Consider the following 27,377-nt stretch of genomic DNA (forward strand, 5'->3'; position numbering starts at 1 on the left):
GCCGGCGGTGGCAATTGCCGCCAATGAGCAACAATTCAGCCAGCTGGATGTGGGAGGGAGGCTCGTGTGTGGCATTAAAAAAAGACCGGTAGCCACCACCATCCATTACTATCAAAACACTAGAAGTTATGGCCACCATTCGCCACCTGCTCGCACCACCTACCTCTTGATGAAAAACATTTGTTCTACAGATTACAGGCCCTGATTGTTTCTGACTTGTTCTTTTTGTCAACTCCCAAGTGAAATCAGCAGGTGTAGGCCAAGTAATGCCTGGATGGTTTAAAGTGGAGGGTGAAAATCTATAATTATCCCAACAAGACTTTCGAACCCTAATGGCGCCCCATCGAAAAAGGTTGATAACGAGATTTTACGACCATGCTCTGATAATTGAAGAAGTTTAATCTAATAGTTCTTGAGAAACACTATAAAGGTCATCCCTTCTCCTTTGATTCCCCAACTATGTATTTTTATTTTGGCTTAGCTCACCATTCTATTTTAAGGTCTTAACTCTAAGCTGAATAGCCTAATTAATTAATTACCACAGTTAAGCACTCTTAAATGAACAATAGTTGGAATTCTTACTGGCTTATCAAATCATTGTATTTCACGAGATTCTAAGTTTGTTTTTATGAACATTTCTTATCATTCAAAAAATGACGATAATATTGCGCTTAATCATCTGCTTTCGCACTACAATAAGATGTCTTGATGGAAAGAATGATTTCAGTTTGCTTTTTACATGATTTTCATAAAAATTTATTATTCAAGCTTATAGTGGAAATTATTTAACCATCAACACGTAGTTAGAGTAATTACTTGTATTCTTTCAAGTGGTAAGATGGGAGTAACCAAACCACAAGAGTTTACAATAAGTGCACTGTTAAAAAAGTTAATAAAAATCATATTTTCCATTCGATATATAATAACTTTTGTATCATTTCTTGGCCAGGATTTCTGATTAATTTTTTTTCAGTTTACAAATAAAACAAGATCTGAGAGCATTAAGTAAACTTGGGAAGACCTGACTGCCTGGGGTGAGGTCTGTTGGTCTGGTGCCAGTCTATGTATTCAAAATACACGAACCAGACATCCATCCGTGTCCCAGACTCTGCCCAGACGGACCCAGACCATATGCATATAGATAGGCTTGGTTATTTGGCCGGTTATCGGTTGCTCAGGCACCGAGGGTGTTACCATGTCGGTGCTTCTGGCCATTCTGGAGGAGATGGCAATGGCGATGGTGATGGCGACTGGTGCCAGTGATGGTGGAGGGGCTGGTGCAGTCGCCGAATGCAGTTGTCGTGATTGTTGTCTCAGATTGCATGTGGAATGCAAAGACCAGAAGCCAATTTGTTATTGTGTTGTTGTCTGCCCGCCGGGCCGATGCTACCGTTGATTTTCAGACGCCTCTTCTGCTGTGGCCCGTTGGTGTTTTGAGCTTTTTAGTGCCACAAGGCATACGGATACTCTAACTTCTGGCGAAGTAGTCATTACCTCTACAATATATTTAACATTAAAACCTTTGAAAATTAATTACATTTTATTAAAAAGCTATAAGTAATTTATATATCATTAGTCTTAGAAATTGTATAAAAACTGTTAAAGGGAATTTATTATTCGTTGGAGATTTATTTACCATGGAAGCCTCCTCGTAATTCTTATTCATTTTTGCACATTTTAATTTTCGGTTTTTAGGTTTTTCGCGTGCCGTCGTTTGGCTTCTTGGTGTTTTGTTTGGGTCCGGCCCCTTCCAGCCAGATCCAGATCCCAGCAGACGAAGGAGGAGCAGGCCAACACCGAGACCAAGACACCAAGAGCCAGACAGCTCGTCGCAGTGATTGTGGCTGGAGAGGCTACACAGAAAAAAAATGTTAATCGCTATCTTAAAATCAAGTATTCTTTAAATAAAACTATAATAAATATTTCAATTTCATATATACATTCAGAAAATCAATTATATTTGATTTTTTTAATATCTAAACTTAATAATTTTTCTTCAGTGATCCCCTGACTGTCTGCTGGGGCATTTAAGCAAGCATGTGTGTAGCCACATCTTGTTGATTGTCAAAATTGACAATAAATGCATTCGCCGGGGGATGCTGCGAAATGCAGACGGAAGCTGACCTAAGGAGTCGTGTCTTTTTCGCTGGGACAAGTGCATGTCTCGCGTCTGCAGTTTGTCTGGAGGCCGCACGGTGGGACCAGAAGAGCGAAATAAAAGTACAATTTATCTTGGAAGGTTTTTTTTAGAAGTCCTTTCTTCTTGGGGCCGAATCCTGCCTTTGGCCACAATATCATGGCAATCCGGAATAATACAGTCCTAAGACGCGACTATATCCTCTATCTATAGTCTTGATTTAACTTTATCCAAAACCCACTGTAAAAAAGCACAAAATGTTGCATTGGTTGGAGATGTGCCTGATTTTGGTGGTGCTGTCCTTAAGTGCCGCAGATGCGTTGCGGCCGTTGCTGCATCCAAATATGGACCAAGGCCTGTCATCGTCATCTTCATCGTCATCGTGGTCGTAGTCGTCGTTGTCGCGTCATCTCGCAGAGTAGGTGAAGAAGCTATCGGCCAGACTGGACTGCAGTTTCACACTTAGCTGCGGAAAGTTATTTAAATGATATGCACATGCAGCATGCTCCTTCGTCGCGTCGCGTTGTCTGGTAGCTGTAAACTGAGACTGAGACTGAGACAGAGAAAGAGTCTGAGACCGAGACTGGGACTCGTCTGCTTTTGCTTTTGGTTTTTTGCTTTTGCTGGCTTCTGGTGTGCTGCCTTTGCCAGCAATTATGAGCGTCTGGCCGTCTGGCATTTTACATTACAATATTTTTAATTATCGCGCTTTTTTTCTAAGCACAGATAAGCATCTCAGCGGACTGACACTTTTCGAATTTCAATTTGAGTCCCCGAGTCTCCACTGCTAATTGCCTTTGGTCAGCAGGACGAAGGCTCCCGCCAGTCTGTGGTCTGTGGCCAGGCCATTCCAGGCCGTAAATTAAATCGGTTTTGACCAGTTGATGGCCATCCTCGATGGTAAAATCAGCCTTAAGGTTCGGTAGTAAAAGTGAAAAATAACTCTGAATATGGTTGGCAGTCCGTCAGTTTTTGGTCTATTAATTCTGCACCTGTTTTCAGAGCTAGAAAAGGATTTTATTGGCCCATTGAGATATAAGCCATTAGTGTTGAGACAAATTGGTTCCTGAATTTAGTTTTATGAAGATGGAAAACTTATTAAAAATTGTTTAAACTAAATGTTTAGTTAAATATTTTAAATAATATGCTTCTTAGTTTCTTATCTTCTATCCTTAACCTATATCTTCTCTAAATTGGTTCCTTTTTAAAAAATTTCTCAATATATTTTTCAGACAAAATTATTAAGAATTTTTTTAACCATATTTAAGCTTGAAAAGGGCTGAAAGGCCAGCTCCTTGCCTCAATGAAAGGATGCTAAATGCTGAAAGCACTGTCAAGGTAATCAAATAAATGAAGATGCAACAGCACCATAAATGGCACAAATACCTCTCATTCTCCTGCATTCCTCGATGACTACGTGCATATCGAGGAATATATACAAATATACCATATAAATGGCTGGGTGTATCGGTTTTGGGGCTACAGTGTTTATTTATAGGATGAGATGGGCACGTGCCGGCACGCCGTGAGACCGGAGACTAGGGCCAAGGGGAATGGAGACCACGTGGTCGTCGACAATGAATTTTGGTTGCCAACATCGAACAGGGGCGAGTTCCTGGCAATGACATACAAATAAATGAAATGGCGTTTATGGTAATTCGTAAGAGCCTATGCAACTATGCTAATGAGAGCGACTTGCCGTCTGGACTGTGGATGGTTTCAGCTGGAAGGACGAAAATTACAAAAAATAGGAAGAACTCTGTCCTATATAAGGTGTCAATACTTCGGGGGTTTCGGAGAATTTCCTGAATTGGGAAGTGCCTGGAAGTCTATAAAGCTGTTTATAAATAATTCAGTATTTATTTCTGGACTATTTTATTGTTTCTAGTTCCACAGTGCAGAGTCCTTAGCCAAGAAATTGGTTCTTGATTATTCATTTGCGGTTTTGGTAGTTAAGTTAATGTTTTGTTGGACGCAGTCAGTGGCAGAAGGAACTCATTGGAGGCGATTAAAAAACTTAGAAGAACTTACAAAAAATGTAGATATCAGACCATTCTTTTCAGCCCAAGAGTATGCAATAGCTTTGTATTTCAAAGATTAAAATCGAACAGGTACTGGATTTCTCACATTACACTTTGTTAGCTTGTCACAATTTGCAATTATTTCTTCAAAAATTAGTCCTACACAACGAATATCAAGATGTGTGAGGTGGTGTTGCCCTGCAACTACAATCCGCTCGATTGTCCGAGCAGTCCTCCCAAGAGTCGACTGTTCAGCATCCTGATGCTCTATTGCTGGCAGCGGGAATACGACAAACGTCCTTACAAGCACTTTCAGTTCAAGATTCTGGATTTCGAGGAGCGTATCGGAAGGCGGTATCATTGCATTCGTGATTTTGGCTTGATTGTGAACTATCTGCTTAAGCGGCCCCAGATTTCGGTGTCCATTACCGGCGTGCCTATCAGTAATTGGGATTCCCATCTCTTAAAGAAGTTTGCACACTCCTTGATTCGAGCTTGGTACATTGAATTGAAGCTGTGTCGGCTGCCACTCGAGTTCTTTGTAATGATGCGTCTAAATGCTCCCTCCATGGATGTCTGCAGTTTAAGTTTGGAGGGTAAGGATTTGGGTTTCAGTAACAGGATACACGATGGGATTATGTTTTTCCTTTTTCCATAGGCACTCCTCTCAGCGACGAAGATGTACGCGTTCTGCGGGAATTCCTGATCGCCTCCCAGTCACTGAGGATTCTCAATGTGTCGCACTGCAGCTTGACACAGTACAACTTCGCTATGATCGCCGATGGGGTGTACAAGTCCAAGGGTGTGCGCACACTGAATGCCAGTCGGCTGCTGGGAATTAGTCTGAGCCTGGACACGGAAAAGGTGATGTCGGTGGTGGGGTCGTTGATAATGCACAACGGGTTGGAGGAACTGACCCTGGAGTTTTGCGAACTGACCGCCCAGGATATGGAGCCCATTGCGGAGTATTTGAGGAAGACGAGCTCCAACCTGCGCCGCCTGCGTTTGTCCAGCAATCTGATTTCGGCGGATGGAGCCTTCTTTCTTATGCGTGGCATGTCCATCGGCGGGAGGTTGGAGCTTCTGGACATTAGCCACAACTCCATTGGATCTCACGGAGGCGAGTGGGTGTCCCGGTACATCGCCTCGTGCCGGAAGTTGCACTTTTTGTACCTGCATAATAACGATATTGGTGCGTTTGCCATTAATCAAATCCTGCTGAGCTTCAAAAAGAAGTGCAAGCTGGACTATATGTCCCTGTATGGAAATGAATTCGATTCGCGGTCCGCCATGATCGTACGCCGTTTACTCGATTCCGAGGTGGTATTACCCTCCGAACTGGACATCAGTTACACCTACGACGAGTCCTTGCAGACCTACCGCGTTGTGCCCTGGAGATAGGGATACCAGTTCCTCTATACATATATCCAAGCAGTTTGTTAATTTCGGTTTCAAATGAATTATAAAATCAAAATTATGTACATTAATCATACGCAATGTTGTCCAAGTAATTTAGGAGCTTTGCCGGTGCTCATCTCTGATACTTACAGTGGGTTAAGCTTTCTGACCACGTGCCTGCTCTCCCGCTCTCGCTTATTGAAACGATGAATGAAGTGACAGGGCTGCCAGACCGAAGGGAAGAGAAAGCTTGGCTTGGGAGAGAGCTTTCAGGGCCAAAACAGCTGAGATAGCTGTCTGGCAACTTTCGCTTTCGTTTCCGGCTTTGCTTTGTTATTGTGAGAGCGCAGCTTGTGTGTGTGTCTGTGTGTGTGTGTGCAAGCGTATTGTGTGTATGTGTGTGTGCATTATTGTTGGCGATTTCAAAGTCAAACAGCAACAACAAGGACATAATGCGCAGCCAACAGCTGCGAAGCGCGGAGAGCAAAGCCGAGCAAGGCAGAGGCAGAGCAGGAACTCCAACGGTAAACGGGACAAGACACGACGAGCTCAGGCAGCTGGCAGCGACGCGGCGGCGACAGGACAACGCCAACGCTATCCTTGTTGAGAGTTTCGCAATATATTTTTATTGCAGCAGTCTCAACGAAAGCGTCGAAGCAACCGAATCGCATCGAAATCGAACACCCGACAAATCGGTCAGGCCAAGTTCAATGCAAATCGCCAGACTCTTCATAATCAAAATGAAACAAAACAAATTTAAAAAATTAATTTCCCCACAAACATTATTCTTTAAAAAATACAATTAAATTAAGAAGCTTGGGCTTCCTGTATGTTTGCTCATCTTGTGTGAAGTGCAAGTGCCTCCCTCCAATTCTTGTATAACTTTCGGTGGAACTTCATATTTTAAAGGACTTGCGTTGGGAGGACGTACATTGGGCCTGCGGCGAAATTGTGTTCACCCCGCTCCCCCCCAGAGCTTTCCCCCTGTTCTTTTATCTTATTTTAGTTTCAAATTTATTTATCTGCTTGCAGGCGTCTGCTTCCTCCCAGCTCTAGTGAATATACATATTTCCAGCAACAACCCACCTAAACTAAACTACAACTATAAAACTAAAGCCAAACTCAACTAAGTAAACGAACTAAACTAAACTTGAAGCCAGAAGCTGTTACAACTTTTACCATTTCTCGCTTGAAACTAAACTCTGAACAGGAATATAATTAGAATAAACACAACCAAGTGAGCAAAATGAACGACAGTCGACGCAACACGGCCACGGAATTCAGTTACATTTTGCAGCGTCAGGTAACCACTCTTTAATTATACATCTATGCACTTATTTTCAAAAGAGTTCGTTTCTGTGTTTTGCGTTTGCCATATTTTTTTCGAGTCCTTTTCCAAAATCGCACCCACTGCTCGAGCATTTCCTTTGCAGCACCCTAATTGCACACATCTCAGCCACAGGAACTCCAACTAATTGCACCCACACGAACCGTCTGATTGTACGTACAACTACCCGCAGAGTGCATAATGGCCAAGGATATGGGGACTGCCGGGTTGGCTTTTCCATAGTGTTGCCTTTTAGCCAAATTGCTTGCACATGGCCATCTATATTTCTCACACAATTTTTTATCTGGCTTTGAAAGCAATGTTAGTATTTGATTTCATTTGATTGAAAGTCTTAGTTTCGTATCAGAAACTATTTCTACTAGGAATCAGAAAACTATTTCTATAATGAAAGACACGTTTTCTATCTTAAAAGTAGCTTATTTTTTAAGAAATTATATTTATTGTTGGTTGTACACCCATAAGTAGTATTAATCTGGAACCGGGTTTCATATATATCCTGTTTTTATTAAAAAATTAATTTCAAATAAATATAAAATTTGTAATTTAATGTGTTGGCTGCAGCTGCAGAAATGTCGCCGAACTGATCCTAGAGGCCATAGCACACATTTGGCATATCCAATGAATTGTTAATAAACAAAATTCTCCGTCAATCAATCATGGTTTAATAAATGCCCCCATAGACATTTGCATATGAATCTATGGTCTGGGGGCTTATCGGGCACAAGTTGCCGACGGCAGGATGGTGGAGCGGCAGCAGGATGCCCGTACGGGTTATGCTCGATAATCCCTTAAGCTCGTTATGAATTCCATTTCACTCAAATGCTGAAATTGGCTTGCGTGTCTGTCTGCACATACGGAAACACATTAACACACCGACTGGTTTGAGGTAGTAGCTCGTAGCTCGTAACTCGTAACTCGCTACCCGCAGTTCGTACTGTGAAAAAGACTGTTAAATCAATTTGTTTTGAAGCACCCCCTGGCACTGAAATATTCCCCGAAGCGAGCTCCAATTCTCCGCTGAGACAATGACACATTAGAACCATCGTATCGTGTCTTGATTGAGTGATAATCCAAATCACAATTCACAACATGCTATGATTAATGGCAGCCAATTGAATCACAAGGGTCAGCAATAACGACTCGACTATTTATTGTTTTACCACTGACCTTTGACGGGTGAGAAAATTTGTCTGGACAGCCTTGGAGATCCTTCAAGATTTAATTAAGCTCTCCCCAGGGTGCCAGGGTGGCCGCGCTTAAGCACTTGATAACAAAATCAATAAGCGGCAAGCTCGACCTTTAATTACACAACACCCACACACAAACACTCGCCCACGAAGGATTTATGAGGCCTGCTCCACATACTGATGAATGGAGCTCGACTTGCACTTCCACTTTCCCATCTACATCCTTCAGTGCCACCATCGCCTTCGCCTCCGCTTTCGTTTCTTCATCCACATCCACTTAATCGCCGCTTAGTATGCAAGGCATGCGGTGGCATCGCATCTGCTGTCTGGCCTTGGCCAGCCCGCTCCATGGTGGCCGCCCTGTCCTTTGTGTCCTGCCACTGCTGTGCCAGCTGGGGCATCAAATAAGAATGTCAGCAACAGCAACACCCGACTGCGAGATAAGAGAAATCAATGTCAGCTGCAGGCAACAGCACTTTTCAGTGCATTTGGAACACTTCCTCGACCCCGACAATTAAGTTCCCATTGGAATTTCAAATTGGCCCGTAAGCCAACTCTTCAAATGCTTAACTCAATCCCAATACCAATTGACCCAATTAAATCAAACATTGTTCGGGGGTATGAGAAATCGTTAGCCGGAAAACCCAATTTAAATAAATTTGAAAAGCAATGGCTATTGATGGTCCTCAACGATGTCCTGACACTGACAGGCGACAGAGTGCCAGTGGGTGATGCATAGCCGTAAATAGATGTTAAGACAATTTGATTAGAGGTAGATATATAAAGTGGTTTTTAATAAAGTTTTTTATTTCCGCATAAATTAACAGACCGTTTTAATCCATCAAAGAAGCCAATAAAGTGGAAATTTAATTATCAAAGCTTTTTTGAATGTGGTATAAAGAGTATAACTAAGAGTATCCTTGTAAAAGGAGAATTTACAAACGAATTAAACTTTTTAAAGCCTTTTTAACTTTGTGATGATCGTATATTCTTTTCAAACTTTGTAGTTAAGTGGTTTTCAGGAAACACAATGCGTATACGTAATATGTAATTGCATATCACGTATACGCCATGGCTTCAGTTATTCAATAACTGTTGCATACCAATCGGGGTTGCACTTTTTATGATGCCATTAATTCGCAGGCTCTTTTACTCCATTAAGGCAGCTAATAAATTAATATTTAAGGAAAAAACGCATTCGTGTAAAGAAACCTTTTTAAAAATCTCCCACAAAAAAGTTTTTAAGACAAAAAAAGTTATTCATGCCTTTATAACAGTATCATATATCGTTTTAAGATTTTATGGCTAAGAGGCTTCCCGGCAACACTATGCGTATACGCAATTTATATGAGTATATCACGTATACGCCACCGCTTCAGTTATGCAATAACTGTTGCATACCTTTCAGCTGCTGATGCTTCTTTTCCACAGGCTCACAGGCCATCAAGGCGAATCGCTAAATCCCAATCCGGATATGATGCCGGGGCAAGGTGCTCTAAGTCCGTTTCCCACGACGGCGTGGGTGGGTTTTTTGAAGGGCTAGGGGTGTTGGGGACTGAGGGAGTGAAGATGGGCGATGTGCTTAAATGGTTTCGATTTGCCATTTTACCCTGCCAGGCCTGATGGTCTGATGCCCTGATGGATTCAGACCGTGGCAGGGTGGCCCCACCACGCGGCCAAAACAATAAAACCAAACGCGTTCAGGGCATCGCAACACTGTACGCGTTCGTATCTCGAAAATTGACGGGCAAAACGATAAAAACAAAAAAAAAAGAAACAAAAACTCAGCCAACCACTGAACTGAGTCGCGTATTTCCCTAGCGGAAGGGGCAGCTGTGATATATAAAGCAGAAAAAACACGTGTTCCATAAAGATATGTGCACACTTGTATATACAACATCCAGATAGAATACGTATATTTTGGCATGCGAATAAATTGGAATTCTTTTCTGCGCGGTACGCTCGCAGTTTCCCCCATAAAATTCAGTATGCAATGCACAGTACGTATATGCATGTTTTTTTGATTTGATATATATTTTATGTTTATGTTTTAAGCGAATCATTCGCCGGATTGAGCTCGATTTAATGGCTAACAATTTGATTTATATTCGTTTCGTTTGCCGCACAGGGCAGCGATGTGTCGGTTGCCGAGGCTTATGCATTCGATGACTTCAACAATTTAATGAAGGTAAACTTTGACCCACATTTCTTGCACCGAATCTAGTCCCACTGCTCCTTCATTCCGACGACCTCTGCACTTGCATTGCGATTCGTAGTCTTATTCACATTCTAGCCACCCCTCCACTCACATTCATTAAATTCCGAGTAACGCCTACACACATTCACGCCCAGGACGTGGCGGCAGTGCCGTGCCTGCCTGGGAGACTGGGAGATACTCACATCCTGGCATACTGGCGGCGCCGACCTTTGCAGAGGTCTTTCGGGCGGTACAAATTGCTTTTGGTCTCTGGACATCAAAAGAATTTTCTTATTAGAAAATATTTCCGTGCCTGCCTCACGCCTTACACCCACCGTCTTATTAAATATTACATTAGACGAAATCATGTACGAGTTCCTAATGAAGAGAAATCACAATTGAGGATTTGTATTCAAGAGCATGGAGCAAAGGGTCCTAACTTTAGAGCGTAGTTCGCATTCGAGGGAAAAAGAAATTAATAAAGTCCAAAAGTTAAGGATACCATAGCCCAAACTGATGAGGAGTTAACTCATCCATCAAGCTTACAGCTTATGAGACGCTAGCAACAAAAAAAAGTGAGAAAAAGTGAGAAACCTTGCAAGGCTGGCTCGGCTTTAAGCCGGAGCTAATCCTGGCAACTAATACCAGAGAATGCCTGTCAGAAAAAGCAAGAAAAGGATTTCCCATACATACACTTGAATGTAGTTGGTTTTTTGGATGACCGGGAGGGAATGGAAGGGCGGCGGAAATGAAAGCAACGAATGTTGGCCTAGAACTTGAAGGGAACATTGTGTAATATTTGATGCATTACCATGCATAAGTAAGGAAATCCATTCACATTGGTGTGACTGTGAGTGTGGGCGAGAGTGTGACTATGTACGTGTGGCTTTTGTTGTTTTCTTAGGCCTCGAACCGAAAGTTTTGTTGTTGGCAAAGCCATTAGGCGCCAAGGCTGTCCAAAAATTCCAACATTAACCACTGGGAGAGGGTGCGAATAAAAGAAGAAAGCCAGTCCGTCAGCCAGCCAGCCAGCCCTGATTGTTTGCTCAACTAATGGCCACGCCAGCTCAAAGGCAAATTGCCAATAGTTGAGACACTCTCGGCCCTGTTTTCTCAATTAGGTTAGTTCCAGCCGAAAGTATAGCCACTCTCGGCCAGCAGTAAGGATTACTCGTTAATTGCAAGGAGACACAAAAAACGGCAAGGCAAAATGGAAACTGTGCCTGAAACTAAAACTACAAAATTAAATTATATACAAAACTGCCAAAGCATACTATGGACAAAAATTGTTTTTAGCAGAAGGATAATTGTTTTTAATCCAATTTAAAATGGCACAGAAAAAAATGGGCAATAGTACGACGAGCTTGCGAAAAATGTTTTACAAAAGCCTTTGATAAAAAAAATATTATTCGGATTGAACAAATTTTATGATCGAACTTTCCACATTTTGAAGGGGATAGCCCAGAAAATTTGACAAAAAATTTAAAAAATATTTCGTTTTTAGATTTTAATGCAGAATGATAGAAAATTGATCCACAAATCGTTTGAGGTACTCCGCTCAAGAATCGGATGGAAATTGGCCAAGATATAGCTATCGACGGGGGCCATATAGGCCTCCCCATGCACTTTCCACATTTTGAAGGGGATAGCCCAGGAAAATTGAGAAAAAATTTAAAAAATATTTCGTTTTTAGATTTTAATGCAGAATGATGGAGAATTGATCCACAAATCGTTTAAGGTACTCCGCTCAAGAATCGGATGGAAATTGGTTAAGATATAGCTATCGACGGGGGCCATATAGGTCTCCCCATGCACTTTCCACATTTTGAAGGGGATAGCCCAGGAAAATTGAGAAAAAATTTAAAAAATATTTCGTTTTTAGATTTTAATGCAGAATGATGGAGAATTGATCCACAAATCGTTTAAGGTACTCCGCTCAAGAATCGGATGGAAATTGGTTAAGATATAGCTATCGACGGGGGCCATATAGGTCTCCCCATGCACTTTCCACATTTTGAAGGGGATAGCCCAGGAAAATTGAGAAAAAATTTAAAAAATATTTCGTTTTTAGATTTTAAGGCAGAATGATGGAGAATTGATCCACAAATCGTTTGAGGTACTCCGCTCAAGAATCGGATGGAAATTGGCCAAGATATAGCTATCGACGGGGGCCATATAGGTCTCCCCATGCACTTTCCACATTTTGAAGGGGATAGCCCAGGAAAATTGAGAAAAAATTTAAAAAATATTTCGTTTTTAGATTTTAATGCAGAATGATGGAGAATTGATCCACAAATCGTTTAAGGTACTCCGCTCAAGAATCGGATGGAAATTGGTTAAGATATAGCTATCGACGGGGGCCATATAGGTCTCCCCACTTTCCACATTTTGAAGGGGATAGCCCAGGAAAATTGAGAAAAAATTTAAAAAATATTTCGTTTTTAGATTTTAATGCAGAATGATGGAGAATTGATCCACAAATCGTTTGAGGTACTCCGTTTAAGAATCGGATGAAAATCGGCCAAGATATGGCTATCGCGGGGGGCCATATAGGCCTCCCCAAACACTTTCCATATTTTGAAGGGGATAGCCCAAAAAAAACGACAAAAAATTTAAAAAATATTTCGTTTTTAGATTTGAATGCAGAATGATGGAGAATCGATCCACAAATCGTTTAAGGTACTCCGCTCAAGAATCGGATGTAAAATGGCCAATATATAGCTATCGCCGGGGTCCATATAGGCTTCCCCTGGCACTAGATATGGACGAAGCTGACATTGAGGATATAGTCGACCGATTTTTTCTGTGCATTTCCATTCAAAGGCCGCCCAGTCACCGGCCAAATTCCAATCTTCACTCCTCACTCCTCAAGAGCCCGACCCGGGACCATTTGCCTGCCTTGCATGTACGTGTTTGCTTTTGCAACACCCCATGTGGCCGGAGGGCTGGGCTGGCAGGGGATGACTTCCTATGGGAGGGGTGAGCGGGCTTAGGCCCTGTTTGTCTATCAGCATGGGGTGCAACCGTGGCAACGGCTGAAACTGAAATGACAACAATGTCGACGCGGCTGTGTCAATAGTTCAGGGGGACACGAAATGCAATGGGAGAACAGCTGCAATTTCTGTGGCCGGCACAGGTTAACACTTTGCCATTTTAGCCGTTTCAGGCATTTTTGCCATTTTTCTGGTCGCATAATTAGGGGTCCCTTGTTGTTAATTGCTAGCACGGCTTCAGGGACCGGCATTGTGTTAACCAAAACGCTTCAATTAAATGCAAATTGTTGCTCCCATTGTGCCTGCTGCCGTTCTGTAATTTCATTAGGCCGAGTTCAGAAATGTGGATTGAGATTTAGGTAACTCATTATGGGTATAACCGAAATGAGGAAACTTTTAGACTCAAACCAAAAATTGTTATTATTTTTGAGTTTATGTATCTTTCCTTTTCCAAACATACATAAGAACTCCTTTTTTTCTGGAAAATGACAAATTTGTCCCACGTTTTTCTTCGAAAAAGGGTATTTTTAATACCATTACTTAATCATCTCGAATTTTTCGTTGCTCTTGTGTGTCCTTAGAGCTAGAGGAACCCAACGACATGAGTGTTATTAATTAAAATCGTGCAGTGCATAAAACGGCTTGTTTGCCATTATTAAGCAACTGAGACCGGCAGGTCCTGGACCGTTGTCAGTATCCTGTATGGGTATGGGCCCTGTCCCTGTTGTTGGCATCCCAATGCAGATTGCCTTTCGTGTTTGAGTTTCTATTTGTATTTGCCTTTCGACAATGTTTGTCTTTTATTAGAAACGTTCTGTTAGAACAGGTAGACTTTTGGCTGAGGTTTTACGTGCGTGTGTATATATGGCTAAGCGCCTGAGAAAAACCCCCAAACAATTTCCATCTCTTGTGTTTCCAGTTTATTTTTTTGTCCCGCCTCACTCACTTTTGACGCAATTGAGTTTCGAATGGATTTTTTCCCGTTGCGATCCCTCCATTCCTTCTGGAAGTTAATTGGATTTGTGAGGTTTAATTGCTGTCAGGGGAATGTATCCGTCCGTATCCTTCTTTAAAGACCATCTTATTTTTGATTTATAAATCATACATGCATAAATATGCAGACCCAAAATACGCTCGATTGAACAACGGAAACAGGCTCAGTCATTCGTTGAAATCATTTATTCCGGCAATTATTTATGATTTTTGGGGCCTCACTCGAATGGCCTTAACTCGGCCAACTTAAAGTGGCTGAAGGACAAGTGACAATAACACTTTAATGTCGCCGTAATACTTTACATGATAAACTAATCCAAGTGGCTGGCTATAAATTATCCTGGGCCAGTATCCTTCGAGAGTTACCCCGCCTTGAGATTAACGTTGGCCCATTTGCCTTCGACGGAGCAATTTGTTTTTGTGTTTTCTTCGTTTTTCTTTTTGTTTTTTTTTTGTCGTTGGCAAGGATGCGACTGAAAGTGGTCTGGAAAGTGGAAGGACTGGAGAGCCGAGTAACAACTGACAACGGACACTCTGTAATTTCATTGGGCCGCAGCTGCCTTTTGTAACCTTGTCCCAGAGCTTGGCATCCCTTTCTCGGAGACCTTGGTCTAAGGCTGGGGGTCCTGTGCGCCTCATAATTAGCCATTTTCTTTGATACGCCATGGCACTTTTTCGGGTGTAAAAACACCGCGTTTCTGCGACCTTTGACGCCACTTAATTGAATTGAAAACTCAACGCAACTCGCGCGTAATGTGCCTTTGGAACTTTTCATTATGCCGAACACCTACTACAGAAACCATTTTAAAGTAGTTCTGCAAAAATGTTTGTTCTCTTTCACGGAGGGAGGGAGGTGAGGTTGAGGAAAACCGGTAGAAGTGTAAAGTTTTCCGGCATTTGTTTGCTGTTTCAATGATTGTGCGCTTTCAAGTTTAGTTACGAAAAACTTCTTTAATTGTCAGCCAGCTGGGGGGAATGTCTTCTTCAATTCTTTGGCTTTATAACCTCTGTTTTTATTATTTGTTTTTAGTTTCCAGTTGGCTGAGGAGCGAAGTTGGGGTCACACAACATTCGTGACTTTATGACGTGGCTGAGGAATTTTATTTATATTTATGTGAGAGCTCTTGATATAAAATTGTCTTTTATGGCTGGCGAGGGTAGGTTAAGGTAGGGGTTTTTTTGGGACAACCACAATTTACGATAAGGATACACAGATACTGTTCGTATCCTTTGTTTTTACCTGAATATTGCGTATACGCCACGGTGCGGGCTCTGTTGATTTTGCTTTTGATGTAAAGAGTCACTCGAGGCAATTTTGTGTGCCCTTATCCCAATCAACGAACAGTAATGGAGACTCTGTCTGCCCGGGGATGGCAATTGCTAACCTTTGGTGTGTGTGTTTTTTTTTTTTCGTTGCCTGCCATCCTAGAACAACCATCAGACACATCAGCAACAGGGCCAGCCGCAACAGCATCAGAATCCACATCAGCAACAGCAACAACAACAGCAGCAGCAGCAGCAACAACAGCAACAACCGCATCAGCAGGATGCTGTCCTGGGAGAGGCATTGTCCTCACTCCCCCAGGCCTCGTTCAACTACATAAACTCCATCGTGGGCAGCGGCGTCATTGGCATACCCTACGCCCTCCACCGCGCCGGATTCGGTCTCGGTTTGGCCCTTCTCATCCTGGTGGCCTACATCACCGACTACTCGCTCATCCTCATGGTAAGTGGCCGTCTCGAAACCAATTTCCAAAAATTGCAGCGGAAATTGACGCAGAATCGATGCTTCCCAAATCCGTTTAGAGTGCCAATCGAGCCGCCCGGACCGAAAGTCACATGCATTCGCGTTCTGACTTTGAGTTTGGGTTTTCGGGCTTAGCATTTTCTGCATAATTAACTCCCACACGAGCCGTTTAAGCCTCATTTCATTTACAGGTCAGGTGCGGCCACATTTGCGGTCGGTTCAGCTATCCGGGCATCATGGAGGCCGCGTACGGCAAGTACGGCTACTATCTGCTCTCCCTCCTCCAGTTCATGTATCCCTTCCTGGGTGAGTATATCATAGAGAATTTTGGTTTTCAGTTATTGAATTTTTAAGGCAACTTGTGGTACTCTTTTAACTCAATTTCCATATAATCACTAAGGCAAAATCATTTAAAGATAAAGGTACAAGCTTTTCCCACAAAGGAACCTTATCTTAGATTCATAATAGTTTTCTTTTCAGTTTCCATTACTTTTTAAATATTTTATAAAAACAAGCTAGTAATTTCCTGAATTCATAAACCTGAATTCTGAAGAGCTTTCATTTATATTACAAAAAAAAAGGTTACCCACAAGTTAATTATAAAGTTATAATAAGAAATGCAAGTTAGTATGCTTTTAAAGCGGCAATATATTTTGATATACTTTACTTTCAGCCATGATATCCTACAATGTTGTGGTGGGTGATACGCTGTCCAAGGTCCTTGTTAGGTTCTTCCCCTCCTGGGGCGGTTCGATGGGCGCTGTTCGGCTGGGTGTGGTCTTCTTTGTGAATGTGGGCGTGGTCATGCCCCTATGCCTCTACAAGAACGTCTCCCGGTTGGCCCGGGCCAGTTTCATTAGCCTGGCCTGTGTGGTCTTTATTTTGTTTGCGGTCATCATAAAGCTCATGTCCGGCGATTATAAAGTGTAAGTAGATAAGATTTTTCATTTATGATTTTTGTGCATGGCATACATTCTAAGGACTTTTAGGATGGTTAAATTCCACCCTTTCAGTTGAAATCATTTTTGTAAAGCTTCAAATATTTATCTGTCGTGTAGTATGGTGGAAATTGGTGATATGTGTCATGGTTTCCAAACATATAATATTCAATTAGATTCTGGCTAACCTGAATTCATAATTAATGAGAGGAACTCATCCAAATATAAAATGAGGTAAAAAAAACGTGAATAAATTAGGAACAAATTGGTTGGTAAAAAGTTGAATTAGTTTAATTAAATTTATACAGTCGGGGAAAGCATAACTCTGATGAAATAAATAATTTCTTGTTTATAACTTCTCGAACTATAAATTATATTTTTTGGCCAAATTATAAAGAAAATACATACCTTTTTACACCTTAAACAGTATGTAAATTACTTTCGCGCCAAAAGCCATTTATAAAAATTACCAAACAAAGCATAAATATTACTCTCGGCAAGCGCGTAAAGATTTATTTACATTTTAATTACACATTGTGTATTCGCCTCGATTTCCCCCCGAAAAAACCGCCAACAAAGTTTCAACCAGTTGGACCTGTGGGGATGGCGTTTGGGGTGGCAGTGCTGGTGCTGGTGCTTGTGCTACCGGATAGGGGGAGCTTCTGGGCTTTAGTGCTAAGTGGCGCTTTAGTGCTTTCAAATCTGTGGCAACTGCCCAGGGCAGGCGGTGCAATAGCTACTGGCGACGCAGAGCTCATAAAATTTAGTGTGCCACTTGTTTGCCTTTTATGGCTTTTCATTAGCCGAGTCGAGTTGAGTCTGTTGCAGTAGGTTGCAACTAAGTTGTATGCAAACACACCCACCCACACATACACCCATATCCTTCGTGATCCGAAGGGGGACTGTGGCGGCAGGACTCGAGGGGACCGCAGCTTAGCAAGGCAACACTTTCGCATGCAGTTTCAGGGTCAAACCTGGAAAGGGTTCATCTCCGGTTTCCCCTTCTGGGTTAGCTGGCAACTGCCAACCATATACCCTTGAAAGATGCCGCCTCTCTAGTCTCCCCTGGCTTGGTATAAAATTTAAATAAATTTCCAATTTGCGGCTGGGCCGGCTCTCGTTTCTTATCTCCTGGCCAGCACCTTTTGTTTTACACATTTTTTATGCGAATAATTCACATTTCCGCCCCCCACCTGGGCGCCTGGAGCGAGCCAACGAAATGTTAATTTGGTGTTAACTTTTGTGTAATGTTTCGACGGAAACGAACCTTTTTTCTTTTCTCGTCTCGTTCCATTGTTGATTTATTTTCAGCACGGATACGGCGGAATCGTGGCGCTTTGCTAACTCCGACCTCATCCCTGCCACGGGCATCATGGTCTTCGGTGAGTGTCCGTCTTCATTGGACTCTCCATCTATCTCTGACATATTTGCCATTCCAAACCCGATACAGCTTTCATGTGCCATCACAATACCTTCCTCGTCTATCAATCGATGCGCGAAGCGACCATGGAGCGATGGGAGAAGGTCACCCACATTTCGATTGGATTCGCCTGGACGGTGGCGGCCCTCTTCGGCATCGCCGGCTACTCCACCTTCCGCGCCCTCTCCCAAGGTGAGCAGCATGACACAAACACAAATTGCATTTAATTGCATTGACAGGCAATTTGTGCGAATTTCCTGTTGCTTGTTTTTGGCATTCATTTTGGCCAGCACCCAGGGGAGGCAGAGTCCTCGCCCTCAAGGCACAAGTACCTAATCTTAATGTAGCACAAATTGTATAAATTGTTTATGCTAATGTCCTTGCAAAGGATGTTATGGCTTCGATAACAAGGCAACAGCCTATAGACAAATCCAAAGAGATTACAATAAATTATACATAAGAATGGCAGCAGCTTAACCGCAATTTTTATTTAATTTGTTTTATTTTTTCTACAGGAGACCTTTTGGAAAACTATTGCTGGGATGACGACCTGATGAACTTCTCTCGTGTCCTTTTTTCCATCTCCATACTACTGACCTTCCCCATCGAATGCTTCGTCTCCCGAGAGGTTTGTCCAAAATAGTTTGCCAAAGTTTGTGCTTTTAGCCACATTTGGCTGTTGGCTTATTTGGGTTATTCCCAACAGATTGTACGCGCCCTCGTCCATCGTTTCGTGCTGAAGGAGCCCATCAGCGAGTTCACCCAGGACAAGGACCCCAGCCTGGAGAAGGGAGCCGAGATCGATGAGTACTCGAAAGCCATTACCATGGCCATCGTGTTCAGCGCGTTCATCATTTCACCCATGACCGACTGCCTTGGTTCGGTGTTGGAGCTAAACGTAAGTTATCCTGAAAAAAATTCTTAAATAAATCAATCCCTGGCCAGAAATAACAAGGTTCAATTATATAAGATGGCTAAGGCTAAACCTAGTCTTTGCCGGAATAAAATCTGCAATTAAAACGATTTCATTCTCCGTCTTCCCATATATTAGCTTTATTATTCATTATTTAGTGATTTTGGCAACCTCATATAATATTCATTCACAGCCATTTGAATATTTTATGAGGCAAATCGAATGTTTCAAATACTCCATCAAATACAACTGAGACTAATTCGAACTTCACCACTTGGGACTGAGGTAGCCTTATGGCCAAGTTTATTATCATGGCCCGAGCCGGCTTTTTCCCCCTTGCATTCTGGTCACGGGTATCGGCCAAAATGGCCTCCCCCTCCACACATTTTCCCCCATTTCGGCCTTTGTAGTTTGTGGGTATTTGGCATGCAAATTTATGCTCTGGTTGGAACATTTCAGGGTCTCCTGGCCGCCATCCCACTGGCCTACATCCTACCCGGCCTGGCCTACATCCAGATGGAGCCGCACGCCCTCCTCAGCCGGGAGAAGCTGCCCGCCCTGGGCCTGGTGGTATTCGGCGCTTTGGTAACCATACTGGGGGCGGCGGTGCTGCTGCCCGGACTGATGGGCGGGGACTGCCGGGCGGACATTGTGATGGGCTACTGCCGGCAGGAGTTCCAGAATGCCACAGCCTCGAATTAAATCCTGGACGTTGGCAGACAGGGAGGAACATGGAGCCAAAACCCAGCGTTTTGGGTTGCGGGTTGGGTTCAACATGATTCGTTTACGTTTAGAATATTTTCGGTTGGATTTTCGGTTAGGAAAAAATTCGGTTAAGAGCTGCACCAAATCGCATCGAAAGAAACTTGTACCTGAGTCCCAGACGTTCAAAGTATCTGCGTAAGTAAGTTGTAGGGAAAAGTGTGTGTGATACGGGCGAACCTCAGTACAAAGGCCAGGCGGATTCTCTCCATGATCGAGTCAGCAAGCATATATGCACTAGATTGTTGAGTTTCGGTTTTTTTTTGGACATACTCACCCACTATTATCATGTAGTATCCATTGTTAATTGTTGTCCAGCCCAAAATGTTGCCGTAGTGAAAGTTCCTCGATAGATGTACTTTGATGCCATTTGATGCACTAATGAAATGAAAATGAAATCGGAAAATGAAACAAACCAAATACCAAATATCTTAGAACCTAGATGTTATCCGTAGCTTTAGCGTAGTCTGAAACTATTTGGGCACCAATATACACAGAAATGCAATCCTTAGAAAACCAAAAATACCAACCAACTCCCCATGTTGAGAGGCAAATCAAAAGCGAACAAGTATTATACGAAACAACTATTTATAACTATGTATTGTATCTGTATCTGTATATCATCATATTATCAAAGTCATGTTTCAGCGTTTTATATGTATATGTATACAAAAATAAGTAAATAGTTGCTTAGCTCGGGCGAAACATCAAATCGAATTGAAATCAAATAACAAAAATGAAAACGAAACCCCTTTCCATGAACACATCGATTTCTGACAACAGTTTTGAGTTGTTAATGGCACTGAACTCTATATACTTTAAATTGCTTATATATACAACATCCAGAAGACAGAATACACACACATAAGTATTTATACATATTTATACACAAAGGATATATTTTTGTACAACTCTTGATTTATAGTGCACGATATTATGTAAATACATGTGTATGCATTTTTGGATGTGATTAAAGTTTATACACAAATAAACTGGAAGCTCTCACTTGTTACTTCCTCCTCGGGCCGAAGGACGCAATGCTGATGACCCATCTAACTCTATTCTCTAAGAGCTTAAACACACATATCATATGGCCAGAAGACACAAAGCGGGACAAACACAACCAAGGGATTTTCTATAGATACTTTTTACAAGAACTTACCAACTTACCAACTGACCCTATCGCTTATACACGAACGAAATCGGTTAACCAATTTCTACAGACTAGACTTCTTGTATATACACTCTATAGGGCTCTGCTTATCAGATCGATCAGAACGATGTTACCCATCTTCTCATTCGCCGATTTAATCTAAATGTCTCTGTTTTCTATCTACATATATAATATATATATAATTACATATTAAAGTTGTAGGGATTTGATTAGGGAACTGTTGAATTGGAATTATTATTATTATTGTATTGTGCATGTAGAGAAAAATATATTAAAAATACAACCACATATTAATGGTTTAGATTGGATGCGAGCGGCAGATGGTAGTAGGAACTTTTCATTTCCAGTGCAGAGATAACCAAATTAAATTTCATTCCAATAGGAACATATGTCTAGATAAGCATATGCAATACCAAAAGCAAAACAACCAAAAATCAAATAAAATAAAGAATGTATTTTAGAAATATGAAAAGCAAAACACTGCGGTTTTCCTGCACAAGAGCCTTATCGTCTTGGAGACCGCGACCGGGGTTCCGTTTTAGAAATTTTGCGGTGACTTTAAAAAGATAATATTTTTAGACTAGAAACTAAAAACTAAAGACTGAAAACTGAGCACCGATAAGGTAAGGTATAAAAAGGCCATGCTGGTCGTTGCAAAGTCACAGTTGTGAAGTCGTACTGCTTCCAGTGTTCAGTCTCCTAGCTTCCTTTGGATTTTTAATAAAAATAACCGAAATGGCCGACAAGAAGAATCTCCTCCTGCTCTTCGACCACCCCACCGAGCCGGTGTTCATGGACAAGGCCAAGACAGTCTTCGACGTGCCCGACTCCTTCCTCACCGATCGCTACCGCCCCATCAGCAACGAGGTGCAGAGCCGGGCGGGCGAGCAGGTGGAGCAGCGCATTCCCGTCCGGGACATCTCCATTCCTGATCTCAGGATCCCCATGTCCCTGGGCCGTGATGAGCAGTTCTCTCTGTTCCTGCCCAAGCACCGACGCATCGCCGGCCGTTTGATTGACATCTTCATGAACATGCGCACCGTGGACGACCTGCAGAGCGTGGCCGTGTACGCCAGGGATCGAGTGAACCCGGTGCTCTTCAACTACGCACTGTCGGTGGCCCTACTCCATCGTCCGGACACCCAGGGACTGGACCTGCCCTCCTTCTCGCAGACCTTCCCCGACCGCTTCATCGACTCCCAGGTGATGCGCCAGCTTCGTGAAGAGTCCTTTGTGGTGCAGCCCGGCTCCCGGATGCCCATTACCATTCCCCGGGACTACACCGCCTCTGACCTGGACCCAGAGCACCGACTGTGGTACTTCCGCGAGGATCTGGGCATCAACCTCCACCATTGGCACTGGCACTTGGTCTATCCCTTCGAAGCCAGCGACCGCAGCATCGTCGCCAAGGATCGCCGTGGAGAGCTCTTCTACTACATGCACCAGCAGGTGATCGCCCGCTACAACGCCGAGCGCTTCAGCAACAACCTGGCCCGTGTCCAGCCCTTCAACAACCTGAGGGACTCTATTGCCGAGGGCTACTTCCCCAAGATGGACTCTCTGGTGGCCAGTCGGGCGTGGCCTCCGCGCTTCGAGAACACCAAGCTGAGCGATCTCAATCGGGAGGCCGATCAGCTCAATGTGGAAATCGGAGATCTGGAGCGCTGGCGCGATCGCATCTACGAGGCCATCCACCAGGGCTTTGTCATGGATGTGAGTACTACTTAGTAAGACCAAAAGACTCTTAATTATAAAGGAAATTTTTAAAGGAACGCGGCAACCGACTTGCTTTGGATGAGGCCACTGGCATCGACACTCTGGGCAACATGATTGAGTCTTCCATTCTCTCTCCCAACCGTGTCCTGGTAAGAATTCATCAAATATTCTTTGTAAGTCTATTTAATTCATTGTTTATTATCTTTTCAGTATGGTGATCTCCACAACAATGGACACACCTTCATTTCTTATGCCCACGATCCTAGCAACAAGCACTTGGAGTCCTTCGGCGTGATGGGCGATGTGTCCACCGCCATGCGTGATCCCGTTTTCTACAAGTGGCACTCGTACATCGACCGCATCTTCCAGGAGCACAAGTCCCGCCTGCCGGCCTATACCGATGCCCAGTTGAACTATTCCGGCATTTCGATCACCGGCATCCAGGTGGCTGCCAACGGAGGTCAGCCCAACACGCTGACCACCTTCTGGCAACAGTCGGACGTGGATCTGTCCCGTGGCTTCGATTTCCTGCCCCGTGGTAATGTGTTTGCCCGATTCAGCCACCTCCAGCACTTGCCATTCACCTACACGATCAACATCAACAACGATGGTGGTGCCCAGCGCTTCGGCTACGTGAGGATCTTCATGGCCCCCAAGAACGACGAACGCAGACAGCCCATGTTGCTGCGGGAGCAGCGCCTGATGATGATCGAGCTGGACAAATTTGTGGTGTCCCTCAACCCAGGACCCAATACTATCCGTCGCCGCTCCACGGAGTCGAGTGTCACCATTCCATTCGAGCGGACTTTCCGTAACTTGGATGCCAACCGCCCAACTACCGGATCACCGGAGGAACTGGAGTTCAACTTCTGCGGCTGCGGATGGCCCAACCACATGCTCATCCCCAAGGGTCTGCCCGAGGGCCTGCAATGCGACCTGTTCGTGATGGTCTCCAACTACGAAAACGATAGGGTGAGTGTTCCCTGCCTCTTCCAGCTTTTTTAGATTCTAAGCAATGTTATTTTCTCCGCAGATTGACCAGCAATTGGTTGGTCGATGCAGTGATGCCGCCTCCTACTGCGGCGTCCGCGACCGCCTCTACCCGGATCGTCAGTCCATGGGCTATCCCTTCGACCGTCTGCCACGCACTGGAGCCGATCGTCTGGTCAACTTCCTGACCCCCAACATGAGCATCGTTGACGTAACCATCCGCCACGACAATCGCACTGTCCCCCGCCAGAACTAAACCAAATCGAACGCATCCGTACTGACCCTGACCCGAATCCGTTGACCCTGGCCACTTCTAGATACATAACTCTTAGCAATCTATTGCATCTTTATTGAGACGTTAAAATAAACAAGACATCATGGCATTCCACACATCTATCTGCCTTTGTGCTCAATTGTTCTGTGGGGCATGGGAGCAGAGGAGCATCTCCCATTGATTGCGCTTATCAGTGACTCTGGTCCGGATTCCGGAGAGCCAAGCCGTTAAAAGGCAGCTCCCCGGGCCGGAGAGGCTCAGTCCGTTAAGATCCGGTGTTGAGTGTGAAAGTGAAATTGATTCTAAATTACGGATTACGAGTTCCAGATTCCGGCGGAGATGAGTCTACGGAGTATGGTGCTCCTGCTGCTGATAGCTGGAATTGGCGTAAGCATTTTGTGGATTAAATAATCAGTGATTTTACTATAAACTTAATGTTGTGGTGGGCCTGCCAGAAGAAAATTAATGACATGATTAATTTTAGCTCCAAAAATATTATAACTTAAGATTATAATATATTGCCAAATTATTATTAGAAAATCAACAAGATTGTAATTGATATTTTTGGATGGGATATTCCCATTTCAGTGCGCCTCGGCGGCAGTTAATTATGACCTCGAGGCCAAGACTTTTGTGAACCAGTCCAGTGCCAGATACTACAAATTCTACAACGAGATCGCCGCAGAGACCTACTCGGCGAACAATGAGGACGACTTCGAGGCGCTCTTCACAAAGCTGAATAACGTGAAGCGGATTGCCGAGGAACTGGTGAGCATATCCCGTCAGGCAGCCGGATTCAATCTGGAGAGGATCCGCAATCCGGAGACCAAGCACGCCCTCCAGGAGCTGCGCAGTGTGGGTGACCTGTTCGTGCTCGGTGACGACTACTTCTCCTCTGTGCAAATGAATCTGGCGGCATTGCAAACCCTCTCCACGGACAAGGACATCGAGCCGTACTTGGGCGGAGCCAAAATGCCCGACGGGGACGACAGCCCACTGGCCTACTACCCGGATATCCAGAAGATTGTGCAAACCAGTCGGGATTCGGATGAGTTAAAGTACTACTGGGAGACCTGGAGGGAGAAGAATCAGCTCTGGGCCTCGCTCAACTTCTACACGATTGTCCAGTCGTATCAGAGGGCAGCCAAGATCCTGGAGGTACCGGTGCACAAGCTCTGGTACCGCTCCGACAGCCAGGAGATGCTCCAGCAGATGGAACAAGCCATGACCGAGCTGCGTCCGGCCTACCAGCAACTGCATGCCTTTGTCCGCAAGGAGCTGCACAAGAAGTACGGCGGCGAGGTGGTCGACTTGAACAAGCCCATTCCGGATCATCTTTTCCAGCAGGTGGTGGAACAGGCTTGGGCCCCGGGCAGCATCCTGGAAGATTACTATCCCCGTGCCCAGCTCCCGGAGTTCGATGATTATGTACAACACCTGAACGCCAAGGCCATGGTCAATGAATCCGAGAACTTCTACACTTCGCTGGGATTTGAGCCTCTGTCGCCTGAGTTCCATAAGAACCAGCTGAAGGAGCCCAACGAGGACAGGCCCAATGACGATTGTCGCCCCTCCGTTTTTGACCTCACCCCACATCCTTACTTGATGTACTGCGAGAAGGTCAGTTTCCGGAAACTGATGCAGTACCACAGCCACTTGGCCAGGGTGTACTATGCCCAGCATAGGAGCCACCTTCCTTCCTACTATTTCAAGGCCTATAACCTGGAGTTTGCAGTGGGCGAGGCGGTGGTCCTGTCCGCCTCCTCACCCACCCATCTCACGGGTCGCCAGCTGGCGAAGGGAGTGCTTAGTGACCGAGAACTGATGAATCGCCTCTTCCGTATGGTGAGTAGAGGCTGGGTTGTGGGTGGTTGAGGCATTCTTTTTAAAATCCTCTTTTCCAGTCCCTTCATACTATTCTGAGCATTCCGCTGTACTATGTCCACACCAAGGTGATGCACGATTTGCTCAGTGACACTGTGGACATGGACACGGTCAACAAACACTATTGGCGACTAATGGAGCAGTACGCTGGAGTGGAACCACCCATGGATCGTGGCGAGGGAGCCATTGATTTCCCCTACAAGTTCTACGTAAACATTGACCAGAATTTCCAGACTCAGTAAGACATTAAACACTTACACTCCCAAGAAGTAAATAAATATGATTTTTTCTTTTAGGAAATTTATCTCCGAGATACTTGGCTATCAATTCTATAGAGAACTTTGCAAGAAGAGCTTCAACAACAAGCCGCTTCACAACTGTGATTTCTATGGCAATTTGGCTGTAGGAAATAGCTTAAAGTAAGTTATTGTTTTGTTTAATGTAATATAAAATTAAATAAAACTATTTTCCATAGATCCATGATGTCTTTGGGATCTAAAAAGCCATGGAGGGAAGTGGTGACCAAGATATTACCCAACAATACTGGAATAAGCAGCTTTGCGCTTCTTGAATATTATCAGCCTGTCCTCGATTGGGTTGGTAATTATAATAAAGAAGCCAATGCCAAAATAGGATGGACGGCTACTAAAAAGAGTAAGTAATAAAAATATTAATGTTAAACTAAATAATAAATAATAAAATTTTATTTTTTAGAAATTGTTTGAGCATCTTCTGCCAGTACTTTTAAGAAAACTACATAATGTTTGAAACAAGAAAATTTAATTTTTCTGAGCTAAAAACATAAATAAATATGTAAAATATGTTTCTAAATAAAATTTTTAAATTAAGCCGCCTTATTTTATGTATTTCTCAACACTTTTTACGAACCAGTTCATGGGGAGCTAGTTGTCCCTCTCGCAAGTGGGGAAAGTCGAATGAATTGGGGCCACCGCGAAACGCATGCGTTAGAGTGGGATGAAAGACCACAATATCTTGGCGCCAAGAAAATCAAATTTAAATTTCAAAATATTTATTCACTATTTTTATTTAATTGCTAAATCACACTTCTTGCTAAAATTTTTTGGTGAGAATTTCTTAATTGAACTTTATTCAACCGAAAAATATGTTCCGGCTGTGAACAGGCTTTAACTTTTCCCTTTCCACTGACGACAGCTACCTGCCGTGGCGTTGCATGTTGCAAGTTGGATCAAGAGCCCTCGAAATGTTGCTTGGCCGGAGTTGAAGTGTCGCAATCCGAAGCCAAGAGTTGTCCCCGGTCTGAAGA

At 43.6% G+C, this 27,377-nt stretch overlaps 4 protein-coding genes across 7 annotated transcripts; all 4 read left to right on the forward strand.

The window, feature by feature from the left end:
• Positions 1–4,240: 4,240 nt before the first annotated feature.
• LOC6495561 lies at positions 4,241–5,645 on the forward strand. Its single transcript, XM_001959072.4, has 2 exons — positions 4,241–4,754; positions 4,817–5,645. Exons 1-2 carry the CDS (start codon positions 4,337–4,339, stop codon positions 5,557–5,559), a joined length of 1,161 nt encoding a protein of 386 aa, XP_001959108.1. The 5' UTR covers positions 4,241–4,336; the 3' UTR covers positions 5,560–5,645.
• Positions 5,646–5,952: 307 nt separating this feature from the next.
• On the forward strand, positions 5,953–21,816 carry LOC6495562 (putative sodium-coupled neutral amino acid transporter 11). Of its 4 annotated transcripts, XM_001959073.4 has the most exons (11): positions 5,974–6,251; positions 6,589–6,859; positions 10,220–10,279; positions 15,704–16,000; positions 16,213–16,327; positions 16,695–16,947; positions 18,271–18,341; positions 18,410–18,571; positions 18,895–19,007; positions 19,086–19,277; positions 19,752–21,816. In XM_001959073.4, the coding sequence occupies exons 2-11, from the start codon at positions 6,803–6,805 to the stop codon at positions 19,992–19,994; spliced, it is 1,563 nt and encodes a 520-aa protein (XP_001959109.2). In that variant the 5' UTR covers positions 5,974–6,251; positions 6,589–6,802; the 3' UTR covers positions 19,995–21,816. The 4 variants fall into 4 exon arrangements, 2 of the variants coding, with proteins under 2 accessions (XP_001959109.2, XP_014763355.1); XM_014907869.3 differs by lacking the exon at positions 10,220–10,279 and having other exon boundaries at positions 5,976–6,251; XR_006507329.1 differs by lacking the exons at positions 18,271–18,341; positions 18,410–18,571; positions 19,752–21,816 and having other exon boundaries at positions 5,953–6,251; positions 19,086–19,219.
• A 43-nt stretch (positions 21,817–21,859) lies between these two features.
• LOC6495563 (phenoloxidase 2) lies at positions 21,860–24,324 on the forward strand. The gene is made up of 4 exons (XM_001959074.4): positions 21,860–22,941; positions 22,998–23,093; positions 23,155–23,916; positions 23,978–24,324. The coding sequence occupies exons 1-4, from the start codon at positions 21,964–21,966 to the stop codon at positions 24,188–24,190; spliced, it is 2,049 nt and encodes a 682-aa protein (XP_001959110.1). The 5' UTR covers positions 21,860–21,963; the 3' UTR covers positions 24,191–24,324.
• A 130-nt stretch (positions 24,325–24,454) lies between these two features.
• On the forward strand, positions 24,455–26,940 carry LOC6495564 (angiotensin-converting enzyme). Its single transcript, XM_001959075.4, has 6 exons — positions 24,455–24,595; positions 24,797–26,053; positions 26,113–26,330; positions 26,389–26,511; positions 26,568–26,746; positions 26,807–26,940. The coding sequence occupies exons 1-6, from the start codon at positions 24,548–24,550 to the stop codon at positions 26,815–26,817; spliced, it is 1,836 nt and encodes a 611-aa protein (XP_001959111.1). The 5' UTR covers positions 24,455–24,547; the 3' UTR covers positions 26,818–26,940.
• Positions 26,941–27,377: the final 437 nt, after the last annotated feature.

This window comes from Drosophila ananassae, chromosome 3L, assembly GCF_017639315.1.
Source record: "Drosophila ananassae strain 14024-0371.13 chromosome 3L, ASM1763931v2, whole genome shotgun sequence".
NCBI classification, from domain to species: domain Eukaryota; kingdom Metazoa; phylum Arthropoda; class Insecta; order Diptera; family Drosophilidae; genus Drosophila; species Drosophila ananassae.

What these genes read in the sequence shown, in the direction of transcription:
- LOC6495562 (XM_001959073.4), top strand. Translation starts at nt 6,803, where the DNA reads ATGAACGACAGTCGACGCAACACGGCCACGGAATTCAGTTACATTTTG. An exon ending in ACTACTCGCTCATCCTCATG is followed by an intron (nt 16,001 to 16,212) that starts GTAAGTGGCCGT and finishes TTTCATTTACAG; the next exon opens with GTCAGGTGCGGCCACATTTG. An exon ending in CACGGGCATCATGGTCTTCG is followed by an intron (nt 18,342 to 18,409) that starts GTGAGTGTCCGT and finishes AACCCGATACAG; the next exon opens with CTTTCATGTGCCATCACAAT.
- LOC6495561 (XM_001959072.4), top strand. Translation starts at nt 4,337, where the DNA reads ATGTGTGAGGTGGTGTTGCCCTGCAACTACAATCCGCTCGATTGTCCG. An exon ending in CTGCAGTTTAAGTTTGGAGG is followed by an intron (nt 4,755 to 4,816) that starts GTAAGGATTTGG and finishes CTTTTTCCATAG; the next exon opens with GCACTCCTCTCAGCGACGAA.
- LOC6495563 (XM_001959074.4), top strand. Translation starts at nt 21,964, where the DNA reads ATGGCCGACAAGAAGAATCTCCTCCTGCTCTTCGACCACCCCACCGAG. An exon ending in ACCAGGGCTTTGTCATGGAT is followed by an intron (nt 22,942 to 22,997) that starts GTGAGTACTACT and finishes AAATTTTTAAAG; the next exon opens with GAACGCGGCAACCGACTTGC. An exon ending in TCTCTCCCAACCGTGTCCTG is followed by an intron (nt 23,094 to 23,154) that starts GTAAGAATTCAT and finishes TTATCTTTTCAG; the next exon opens with TATGGTGATCTCCACAACAA.
- LOC6495564 (XM_001959075.4), top strand. Translation starts at nt 24,548, where the DNA reads ATGAGTCTACGGAGTATGGTGCTCCTGCTGCTGATAGCTGGAATTGGC. An exon ending in TGAATCGCCTCTTCCGTATG is followed by an intron (nt 26,054 to 26,112) that starts GTGAGTAGAGGC and finishes CCTCTTTTCCAG; the next exon opens with TCCCTTCATACTATTCTGAG. An exon ending in GACCAGAATTTCCAGACTCA is followed by an intron (nt 26,331 to 26,388) that starts GTAAGACATTAA and finishes TTTTTCTTTTAG; the next exon opens with GAAATTTATCTCCGAGATAC.